General features: G+C 33.1%; 1 protein-coding gene across 1 annotated transcript; it reads left to right on the top strand.

Moving 5' to 3' along the window:
- The first annotated feature begins 1,445 nt into the window (after nt 1-1,445).
- Nucleotides 1,446-9,308, top strand: LOC146934040 (uncharacterized). Its single transcript, XM_085705873.1, has 7 exons — nt 1,446-2,094; nt 2,645-2,948; nt 3,236-3,392; nt 3,881-3,925; nt 4,799-4,964; nt 5,262-5,629; nt 6,921-9,308. The coding sequence occupies exons 1-7, from the start codon at nt 1,924-1,926 to the stop codon at nt 7,204-7,206; spliced, it is 1,497 nt and encodes a 498-aa protein (XP_085561999.1). The 5' UTR covers nt 1,446-1,923; the 3' UTR covers nt 7,207-9,308.
- The last annotated feature ends 3,531 nt before the right edge of the window (nt 9,309-12,839 follow it).

Here is a 12,839-nt window from a genome sequence, read left to right as displayed (position 1 = left end):
TGTTTGGTTTTGCTGTTAGATCCCTCTAATGTTGGCTTGCGCATGTGATCGTTGTAAGCCTCTTTTGGTTAGCCGTTGTACCTGGCTGTTTTGATTCTAAATTTGCCTTCAAACTCATTTTTAAATAGAAGCAAAGTTTAGAAACTAATGAGCCTTTCATTCTTCACTTTTTTACCTTTTCTTATCTTGGAGTTTGTATTCAAAACAGTGTTGCTGGAAATTTGATTAGTGGATGGATGTTAGTAAACTTATATTTAACCGAACTCAAAATTTTAAAATGAGGTTGAATGAAGCTTATGTCTAAAAAATTTAGTCCCAATACACACTTAATTCTTAGGCTTTTCACTGTTAACCCCCGCCAGTTATTGATGGTTTCTTTTCAATCTGCTATGAGGCATAATGTTCTCTAGATTTTATACGGGTCTTGGTTTCTTCTAAACCTCTCCTTTGAACTACCTTGATGGCATTTAGATGATTTATTGGATTAGGTTTCGACTGACCTGGAAAGGTGACGGAGTTTTTTTAGGTGGTTGCCATTTGTTGGACTATTTAAGAGATTTGAGTTTCTAACATCTTATTGTGAGTGTTCATAGAATCAATCTTAGATCCCATTTGTACTAAGACACAAAAGAATCAATATTAGAACCATTTTTGATTATATTATAAGCACACTTTAAATTTGTTTCTCAAACATTGAATTCAATTTTCAAGTGAGCAAAGCAGGTTGACAAAAAAATATATTGCCAACAAATGCAATTCTGTGACCACCATATTGAGGGAAAATAACATACAATACAACCTGTGATAAAAATTACTCTAGTTTCAATAGAATAATAACAAACAGCAATATAAAGTTATTAAGATAGATGGATGAGCAACGAAACTTAAAAACGAATGCGACAGGTATAGACGAACCCATTTTTGTCAAATGCGTTTAATTTGCTAAATAGTAAGTACGTGACATCACAACACAACACAACACAAACCAAACTTTTATGGTACTGAATAATTTTTGGTCTTATATAATTTTGGTGGACAAAATGCTACTTTTGGTTACATCATAGCCATCATATAAGCTAAATTATTTTAGTTTGACTATAAAAAATTTCAATGTAATATACTAGTGTGGATGTTAAAATTCAATAGTTAAACAAAAGTCCATTATCTATAACAATATATAAATGATATTTTTTTGTCTGTATTTTTTCATTATTTCAGTTATACTCTTAAACAAATTTGCTTTTAAAAATGCTATATTGTTAATGTTATTGTAAAAAATAAGAATTTTTAATATATTTGTTCTATTATTGGCAAAAAAATAAGCATAATTTGTTACCATTTAAAGGTCACAAACATATAATTTTAATAAAAATCAAAATTTTATATAAAAAAAAAAACATTGTTTATAATTCACGGTGTTAGTGTATCCCTCAAAAAAAAAAATCACGGTGTTAGTGTAGTAAAAATAGCGGACAAACGGATGTGGAGTGTGTCCGTCTGAACCCTGAACGCTAGTTACAATAATAATAGTTGATTTATAATTTAACTTTAATTTTCATATAATGTGAGTGGCCAATACACTTTTGAAACCCCTTTAACGAGTTGATCTCCTCCAACAAATGTTTTTTCATACAGATCGGCTAAGAATCGAACCCTAGACCAAATGATCAAGGTCACACATTGATTTTTGGAAGTTTCACTTGTGTTTTTTGAGTAACGAGGGAGTACATGCAGTTATGTTGTTAGTGGGAAGTTAGCTACCTGTTCCGAATGATACGGCCGTTATGGTTTACAGGAATTAACCACGATCAGTTATGGGCGGTTCTTTCGCTTCTTTCAAACTTTGCTATATATACTACACTACTACTGGAATACTGGTAAGTAACCGTCCATAACACATAACACATATACAGATAAGAGAAAATGGTAGTTTCTTATCATGAAGAACAAGCGCATAGGAAGCCAATAGAGGAACATGAACAAAACGGAATTACTAGTACTACTAGTTTTATTGATGATCAAGAAGAACAAGAAGAAGCATTGATCGCTCTCGTCAACCACCGTTGTCGTCAAGTCAAAAACCTCCATGACCAGGTTCCTCCTTTTTCTATTTCATTTCTTGTTCTTTATGTCACATGCTACCATCTTTTTTCACTCATATGGTATGGCTAATCATGTTACATCATACTTGGTTTGAATATTAATATTTAATAGTAATCATCATCATGCCTAACAGTTACATTACTTTGCTAAAAAAAAAAAGTAAAACAGTTACGTTACTTGCTTATTGATTTCTTGTTATAAATACTTACTATGTGTATTCAGATTAGATTTACTTTTTATAAAATACAAATATATATAGATGGTGTTGGTGTATATAATATAGTTTCTATCTGTCTTTGTTGCATATAATATGATATATATATATATATATATATATATATATATATATATATATATATATATATATATATATGTATTCCTCCATGCAAACGTGCCTTAAATACATGTACTTGTTAATGACTTGTGTGAACTTAACATGTTTAATTTATATAGCAACAAAGGAAACGCCAAAAATAGAATGAATCTCTGCATTGAAAATTGGAAATTCTTATCTGATTGTGTTTGTGGGAAAATTTTGCAGCTTAAGAAAGCAGAAGAGAAGTACCGAAATTCTAAATCCAAGTTGGCTCTTTTTAAAGGTAAGAAAAATGGGAGTATATTAGATGCTGGAAAGACAAAGCATGGATCAAACGGTCTTAATCGTAAAAATGAAACTCCTTCCAAAATCCTTCATCAATCAAAGGCTCAACATTTTAGTCCAAAAATATCACAATGCATACGGTTACCAGATTCTGCAAAAGCTTTAATAAATTATAACTCTGGAGCTAACCTTACTCAGAGATTTCGTACCGAGCTGGATAACAAAGGAACGAAAAGGAAGTATGGTAAGACATTCATCTTGAGGCTAGCTACACGATGTTGTCTTTGTAGCACCGACACTTTTGCTGATTTAAGGTGTGTCTGAGTGTTTGTCATGTATGTAACTACATGGTACTGATCCGTCCACACTCGTAAAAATTTGAAAAAATAAATTAATTGTTTGTTAATACTTACTAGTTTGTCAATGTTGTGTATGTATCGGACACCGGACATGCCTTCCATCAGAAAAGGCTATGTGCTTCCATGTTGGTCAGCTAAGTTAACCAATCATTTTTGTTTTGAATGCTTTCAGAAATAAAGGAGCAAAAGTATTTGGTTCCTTTGATAGGTACAAGTTCTTCGTCACAATCGCTGAACTATCGAATGAGCAGCAACATATCAAGTCTACACAAGAAGAGATTGAGAAGTCTTGCTTTGTGTCCTTTGAATGATCAACTTTTTGTGACTAGGTATGGAAAGGTTTTAAATTGTAGTTACGATGATGTTGTAGTAAATTATATTGCAAAAGAATTATAGACAAATGCAGCTGCAGTTACTGCCACGGAGACATCGAAAAGCTTTACATTCCGGCCACAGTTGCAGTTGTGGACCATAATTTGAAACTTAATAAATCATAGTTTTATAAAAAAAAAACTCTAAGCAAATGCAGCTACGATTGTGGTCACGGTGACTTTCAAAAGCATCATACTGCGGCTACAAACTGTTGTTGTTGAAAATTCATTGAACATCAAAATTTTCACTTAATTTTTTGTCAAAGTCATACAATCTCCTTTTATCTTCAGAGATTTTACTATATGAAAATATTGGAAAGGGGACACATAACGCATCCTTTGTTAAAATTTCTATTTCATTTACAGGTAAAATAAATTTCTGGTGATACAAGATTCTTATATTCTCATTAGTCTGATTGCTTTCTTCATTTTGGGAATGGTTGCAGTGCTTTGGATGGAGTGATCCGCTTGTGGGAAGTTCAATCTCGAGGGTAAATATTAATTAGTTTTTTCTTTTGAGCCTTTATATTTTAATTATAATTCTCCTTATATGACATATTTTTCGACCATCAAAATATCAACCATGAAAGAGATGTTAATGTATTTAAATGAGTTTAGAATATGGATTCGTATGGCATTATTTCTGTCTTTGCTATTTCTTATATGATCATTTTCATTATGGCATTATTGTTAAACATTTTTTAGAATGCGGTTTGTGAAGCTCTTTAGTTCATTTGATTCCTCAACAGATGCATTTCATGAGAAATTTTGGATACTTTTTGGTGTATAGTATAGTAGGCGGCATTTATTGCTATGACTGATTTGGTGGTTTTATGTATTCATGTAGTCTGCATCTCTTATGAGGATCTAGCCATTTAAGATAAATTAGGTTGCTGCATCTATGAATAATACTGGGGGCAATGACTACAGTGTCAAATGTGAATAAGAAATCTTATGGTGGATGAAAATATGAATGTTGAACAACATATAAGTTAAATGATTCATTTACGCAATATCTTAATGTTTTGAGTGATGGTGTGGTATTTAAACCCCTTGTTTGTTTGCTCTTCTTAGTCTAATGTGATGATCCCTTTGTGGTCCAACATAATTAACACTATAGGGCAATTAGGTTTTGGCAGTTTGCATGGTCAAATTCCTGTGTAAATATGTGGGGTCTTTTCTTCATTTATTTTGCTAAAGTAAAATAATAATTATAGCTTCTTCTTAGTAAGTGCATCGTGTAACATTAAAATATGGTGTGCATGTTATTTCACCTAGTTTGGACTTAAATATCTGGTTCTTTCCATCACCAATGAGTCACTGATAGGCTTACTTTCACTTTTTTATTCCATATTGATTTGTAGATTAAGAGCCAGACTGCTCAGCACTACTGATTGCACATCTGCAGATCAGAAGAGATGGCCGGAAGATATAGCTTGGCATCCAGAAGAAAAGAGCCTCTTTTCGGTATACAGTGCCGATAGTCCTGACTCTCAAGTGTCAGTTACAAATTTTAAAGAAGGTGAAAGGGTAAGAGTCTTAAGAATTGTGATGCAAATATTGTTCTATAACTTAGATGTAGCAGTTTAGAGCATGGTTTTGAATAGCGCGTTCAATTGCGGCGATCTGGCCTGAATCCCAGTCTTGTTGCAATTTCAACAGTTATTATATTGCTGCCTAGATTGCGGTCCCAGACCTTTATTCAAAACCCTGGTTTAGAGTTTGTGCTTCTTCAATGTTTGAAAAATATACTAATATATAATATATATATATATATATATATATATATATATATATATATATATATATATATATGTGGTCTTGCAGAGTGGACAAGTCAATTTCTTACAAGACAAGCCTCATGTTAAAGGTGCTATCAATAGCATTGTTTTTCTGCCTTGGGAATATACCAGCTTTGTTACAGCAGGAACTGACCATACTGTCATGCTATGGAGTGAGAATGATGAGAAAAAATGGAAGTCAGAACCATTGCATAGGAATATTCATACTTCTGCTGTCATGGGAGTTGCTGGTTTTCAGCACAAGAAAATTGTGCTGTCTGTTGGTCAAGACAAGAGAATTTTGGGGTACAATGCTCACGTGGGAAGACAAGATTTCATACATCAGGTTGATAGTAAATGCTTGAGTATCTTGCCAAATCCAGTTGACTTCAATTTGTTCATGGTTCAAACAGGGTAAATTACATCTTCCTTAATGCTGAATTCATTTTATTTTAACTTTGTTTCTTTACCTTTCACTAGTCAGGCCTCATATTTATTGTTTGTCTTTATTTTAAGGGAAATGCTAACTTGTGCCCTTAAGGCACAAGTTTAGAAGCTAAATGTAGAAATTTAATTTTGGAAATCGTACATTCAATGTCTTGAAAGATTAAAAATTATTTTTTCAATACAAAACACATGTTTTAATTCTTTTTATAGATCCTTAACTTGTGCCCTTAGGGCACAAGTTAACATGACCCTTATTTTAATTACAAAAATATCACATTTTTTTATGATTCCTATTATTCAAAGATTAATAAATAAACTTTAGAAACATAATAAATAGTATAAATAAAGAAAAAGAAATTGAAATCAAATGAGGCCTAAGTAAGTTAAAACAGTAGATGCAATTTGTTGCATTGTTTTCATTGGTTTGTTTAGGTGTCATAAAAGTATTTGCTTTTGCACATGGTGCACTGTACATGATGAAAAGATTGTAATAATCACAATCTTTTGTTGTACAATGCACTGGCCTACTATGGGAAAAGGATGGGTTTTGATTCCCCTGACCTGTCAAATTCCACAGTAGTTGATGTGGTGCATGACAGCAAGACCATGTAAGCAATCTTTATGACATAACTAGATAATATTGTCATGCGTACAACAATGTAATGGTCAAAGGTTATTGTGATTTGCTATGATCAACTGGAAGACTAAATCAGGACAAAGATTCTGGTTTATTTTAAGGTGGGGTTCTAGGAAGGAGAAGTGTCTCATATGATCTATATCAAAATCATTTCAAACTCTAATAATGGTCAGTGTTGCTCCTTGTAACTTGTAAGTAGAAGATCATAGAGTTACACGACTGAGACGGTGGTCTAATTGATGCTCGTTTCGGCAAAAAACAAGGAAAACAAATATTAGTGTCCTAAAACTTGTTTTCTCGTATTTTGTTGAATCAACACTGATCATACCATTGTCTCTGTCGTAAGGACTTTGACATCTATAAACTTCTATTCAACAATTGTGGTGGTATCAATTGTACGTCGTCAAAGTTTTTAGTGATTTTCGAGCATAAGTCCATCGAATACGATATGTGATTCTTTTCCACCCTAACATTTGTCTCATTTTATTATGGTTCTCTAACCTCTCATAAAAAGATTTTCTTCTTCAATGTGAGTTTATTTATAGACGACATTAGCAAGTATTTATTATTTTTCTTATTGATTTGTTGCAGTTAGAAGCAACTTCGATTATTTGATATCAGATTGAAGCAGAAAGAGGTTCATGCATTTGGGTGGAAGCAAGCAAGAAGGGATACACAATCAGCTCTGGTAAATCAGGATTGGTCTCCCAATGGATTATACATAACATCTGGTTCAGATGATCCATTGATTCACATATTTGATATTAGATATAATGGTCATGAACCTTCACAATCTATCAAAGCTCATCAGAAGAAAAGAGTCTTCAGAGCCATGTGGCATCACTCTCGTCCACTTCTCATTTCCATATCATCTGATTCCAACATTGGATTCCACGAGCCTGTGTAGAAGTAGAACATCTTGCCTATCATCATCATCATCATCATCATCATCATCGTCCTTTGTTTTAAAATAAATCTTTAAAAAAATTGAGGTTAAATTAATTGATTTGTGTTTGGTAGCCGTAGTTTCATACAGTGTGTGATAGTTTGTGGTTTGATAAATGATCAACTGCACAGGGAGTGGTTATGGTGCATAAGTAAAACTTATGCACCATGCATAAGCCCAGACCGGATCCGGCCCAGTAAACCAAGCCCAAACGAAAATTACTTTCTCCACCCGCGAAATTGCTTTCTCCACCATAGTCATCACCTGTAACAACCTCCCGTCGCCTGTAACAAACTTCACCGCCACCGGCGAACATCATCACCGTCGTCGTTTTCCACCATCATCATCATCGTCGTCATTCACAATCTTCATCACCGTCGTCCTTTTCTGCGACTTCATCATCAACGTTCGATTCTTCCATCTTTTTCACCGTAACCGCCACCGTAACCGTCAGTCACCATAATCATCACCACCGCACTTCATCATCATCAAAATCACCTTCACGCAACCATTCTCAACTTCACGCAACCATCTTCTTCATCATTACGGTTGTAGAAATTGAACTTCAAAACTCAACAAAAATCAACAACACTCTTCAAAAATGAAATATAAACAGGTATGAACTTATCTTGAGAAGTTGAAATAATTAGAAAGTGTTTTGAAAGTGATTTTGTTAGTTAGAAACCATTTCTGTTTTGTTATTATTAGTTAGAAAACCTAGATTGACATTCTAATTTCGAATTGGGGAAAATGAAGTCAAATTAATGGTTTCAGAGTGATTAAATGTGGTGATTATAGTATGTTTTGTTTAAAAATTATGCCAAAACCATTTGCCTGTGTAAATGGTTTCTGAGATTTTCACTATGAAACCATTTTCCTGTGGAAATGGTTTCAAAGTGTTAAGTTGGTTCAATTATAGTGTTGTTGTTGTTTGTTTGTTCATGATGTAAATTGATCATGTAGATCTTGTTACTATTGGAAAATTGATCATGTAGATCTTGTTCATGATGTAAGTAGGTTCAATTATAGTGTTGTTGTTGTACTTTGTAAACACTTGTGCTGAGGAAATATGGTAAAACCATTGTGCTGAGCAAATGGTTTTGGTCAGTTGTACTCCAAAACAATTGTCTGTAAATTGATCATGTAGATCTTGTTACTATTGGAAAATTGTTCATGTAGATCTTGTTCATGATGTAAGTTGATTCAATTATAGTGTTGTTGTTGTACTTTGTAAGCACTTGTGCTGACCAAATGGTTTTGGTAAACTCTGGAAAATATGCTAAAACCATTGTGCTGAGCAAATGGTTTTGATCAGTTGTACTCCAAAACCATTGGCCTGTGAAAATGGTTTTGGTGAGTAATAAGCTAAATTCATACTCCATCAGTTTTCAATCAAGTAAAATTCAGTTTACTTCAGTTTTATAGCATAAGTTTTATAGAATCAGTTTTCAATTCAATGATCCTTTACTTCAGTTTTATAGCATCAGTTTTGTGTTTTATAGCATCAGTTTACTTCTGAAGTTTTAACAGTAATTTTCAATGATTCAACCATAAGCTTTGTATGTAAAACCATTGGCCTGTGGATATGGTTTTGGTAAGTTATACTCCAAAACCATTGGCTTGTGGATATGGTTTTGGTGAGTAATCATCAGTTTTATAGCATTGAGCTAATAAATCACAGATTGAATATTCACATTGAGATAAAAACATCACATATTGAATATTCACATTGAAATAACAACATCACAGGTTGAATGATTCAAATCTGTGATTTTATCTCAGATTGAATGAGTTAAAAATCACAGATAAAAACATCACAGATTGAATGAGTTAAAACTGATGATTACTCCAAAACAATTGGCAATGATTCAATCTAGTACAATTCAGTTTACTTGAGTTTTATAGCTTGAGTTTTATAGCATCAATTTTCAATTCAATGATCCTTTACTTCAATTTTATAGAATCAGTTTTCGATTCAATGATTCAACAGTAATTTTGTATATTCAACAGTAATTTTCACAGATTGCATCGAATTAATAGAATAAATCGAATTAAGAGAATAACTCGCCGGATAATTACGTCGGAGTGAATAACGTCGGAGAAGGTGAGTAATACGTCGCAAAGAAAGATGAGAATCACGTCGGAGTGAATAATCACGGCTAAGAATCAAGTTGCAGATTCGAGAAACAGTGAAAATAGCGGTGCCGGCGATGGATTTCTGAATCGGAAGAATCAAGATGGAGAAAGCGAGTAAGGGTGAATAACGTCGAATAGAAGGATGAATAAGGGAAGAATCACGTCGAAGAAGCAAGCGACGCTGAGAATCACGTCGGAATGGCAAGAAACCGGTGAGAATCTTGATTGCGCCGGCGACGGAATATGGAAACGGTGAAATTCTCAATCTGGAAAGGGAAGAAACGTTGTAGCAAGCAGAAAGCATAAGATTAAAACACGTGTACAAAATCCGACGGTTATGATATATTTGGGCTGAAGCATCAGATTATAACACCTGTCCTTGATCTAATGGTTCAGAGTGGCTTATGCATGGTGCATATAAATATCCTTATGCATAATAACTTGTGCCAACTGCACATAGCCCAAAAACATATATTCATTTTTATAAAGAAAAAATATTCCTAACCTCAGGGGAAATAGTAAATCAATGCAGTCAATCAATTTAAGCTAACTGATAGAGATTTTTTCATCAACAGCTGATATCATTGTCTGCACTAATTTTTCAAACAGTTTCATGTGCAAGAAAAGGGTTTTGTGTTGTTTTGGCTTGTCAAACAAGTTAAAGAGCGGGGATCAGTAGTTTACTAAGTTGAGCTAAATAATTAAAAGAGTTTAAAAAGTTAAATGTTCAGGATTTGAATCACGACAAAAGAGAAAATATTAATAGCAATTAACATTTATAGTAAAAAAATAAATTGTTAAGGAGCCAACCGAAAATGAAACACAACGACAAAAGAGAAAATATTAATAGCAATTAACATTTATAGTAAAAAAATAAATTGTTAAGGAGCCAACCGAAAATGAAACACAGAATGATGATATGCATTGCATGCTGGTGTACTTTTAGCTTTTAGGGGGTCAATATAAAGCAAGTCTATGAATGCTCCTTCCACGCGGACATACACAATCATAGCCCAATTTTCTGTCTCGCAAGCAACTTGTCCCAATTCCCAATTGCAAGTCCTTCCTTCACACTCATTTGGGAGGATCTCCTATTATCATCCAATAAAAAAAGGCTTAATTGCATGTTTGGTTCCTTATGTTTATTTTAGTTTTCAAGTTGGTCCCTTACGTTTTGAAAGTTTCAAGTTGGTCCCTTACGTTTTAAAAGTTTTCAAGTTGGTCCCTTACGTTTTGAAAGTTTCAAGTTAGTCCCTTATGTTTATTTTAGTTTTCAAGTTGGACCCTTATGTTTATTTTAGTTTTCAAGTCGGTCCAAAACATAAGGGACCAACTTGAAAACTAAAATAAACATAAGGGACCAACTTGAAAACTAAAATAAACATAAGGGACTAACTTGAAACTTTCAAAACGTAAGGGACCAACTTGAAAACTAAAATAAACATAAGGGACTAACTTGAAATTTTCAAAACGTAAAGGACCAACTTGAAAACTAAAATAAACATAAGGGACCAAACATGCAATTAAGCCATAAAAAAACTAGACCAATTCTTTTAAAAATGCTAAATACTTAAAGGGTCATGTTAACTTGTGCCCTTAAGGCACATGTTAAGCAACCCAAAAATGTAAACATTTTCTTAAATTTTGTGCATTCAATTATTGAAAAGTAAAAAAGTTAAAGTCAAATGCATTAATTACAATAGAATATTTCTATTTTGAATCATTAATTTGTGCCTTGAGGGCACAAGTTAACATTTCCCATACTTAAATTTTCATATTTTTCAATAATTAAAATGGTTTCAAGAAGCATAAAAGAGACAATTAGGAGCATTATTTTAAAATTAGGAGCATTATTTTTACATCAAAAAAAAATTAGGAGCATAATTTTAAAATTGAAGCTTTTTTCCATTGCTTAAAAAAAGGGGGAACAAGAACCGTCCCTTTTTTTGACACAAGACTAAAGAATTTCTCTGTACTTCGTATCAGTTTAGAAAAGTTGTAGGGGGTGAATTTTATGCTTCTTGATTTGTAACTTTGGAAATTTATATTTTTGTATGGTAAGATTCAAAATCTTAATATTGGACCTTTTGCTACTATGATTTTAGTAAAAAAAATTCAGGCGTCACCCTCTAAATGATGAGTCTCTAAATGGGAGTTTAACCATAATCATGAAATCACACATATTTGACTTTGTTAGTTTTGAATATTATGACTCTTGCGACTCAATGGAAATGATTATATGGAAAAAGACTAATTTTGGACACAAAATGATTTTGGATAGAATGTGATAAACAACAAAATGAAACAAGAAATTTATGGAAAGATTAGAAAATGGGGCGCCACTCTCTTCTAATCCAAGAAGGAATGATAAGCCAAAGGTAGAGGATCGCCACAAGAAAAGTGGTTTCTTGATAAGATCAAAATTTGGTCCAATCAAGAACCAAAAGAGCAATTCTCACAATTGCACAAAGAGTGAAATTTAACAAAGTTCTTCTATCTTACAAGAGTTACACGCCTCCTTTATATAGGAATGGCTAATTATTCTAGCTTAGAATGCAAAAAGAGACTCCTAGCAAAAAGAAAACTAAAGGAATCCAGCCATTAATGATATTGATTATTTTGTGGCTGAATTATTACAAGAAAAGCTACAAAATAAAAGAGAAATAGTGGGAAATCAGAATGGTACTGAATGAGAAAGTTTCAAATTGATTTCCATTGATCAACATCAATTTATTTTATTTCCTTAACTGGCTGCACCTTCCTTTTCCCTTTCATTTGCTTTTAAGCGCCTCTTGCTCTCTCTTGATCATAGATGACTCTCCTTGATTCAATCTTTATTTGCACAAAAGGAAACGCACCACAACATTCTATTTAAAGCTTTGGAAACTTTAAAATGGATTAAACACACAAAATATTCAAACATAGTGTTTTTATTTTATTTTATCATATCTAAAATAAAACTTCAAAATGGGCAGCAAACAAGCCCTCCTTCAATGCCATTGTGGTTCTCATCACTAAGGATGCACACCTGTTAATCATCACAAATTCTTTTTATTTTTCATTTTTCAGGAAGGGGTCAAACGGACACAACGACTCAACAACTAAAATGAACATTGATAGAGTCATGTCATAAGACTATGAAGACTCTACAACTAAAATGAACATTGATAGAGTCATGTCATAAGACTATGAATATAGATATATGTATGTAGATGAATGGTATAACCGCAAACGAATTAGCAACTTGGTTTGTCCTCCTAAAAATATGTTTGAGAGAAATCTTTCTTAGAAATCGTGGTTGGGCTTAACACAACCCCACAAAACCGGCCTGTGAAGTGAGGATTGCCCCACTTATAAACACATAGTCAAGCCATTTCCTAACCGATGTGGGACTCTTAACACCCCCCTCACGACCAGCACTATTGGGCTTGGTTCGTGGACATAAATGATGGATAATC

Source organism: Medicago sativa, chromosome 4 (assembly GCF_051527215.1).
Source record: "Medicago sativa cultivar Bolivia chromosome 4, Bolivia_mono, whole genome shotgun sequence".
NCBI classification, from domain to species: Eukaryota; Viridiplantae; Streptophyta; class Magnoliopsida; order Fabales; family Fabaceae; genus Medicago; species Medicago sativa.
This window is presented reverse-complemented; position numbering and strand designations above follow the sequence as displayed.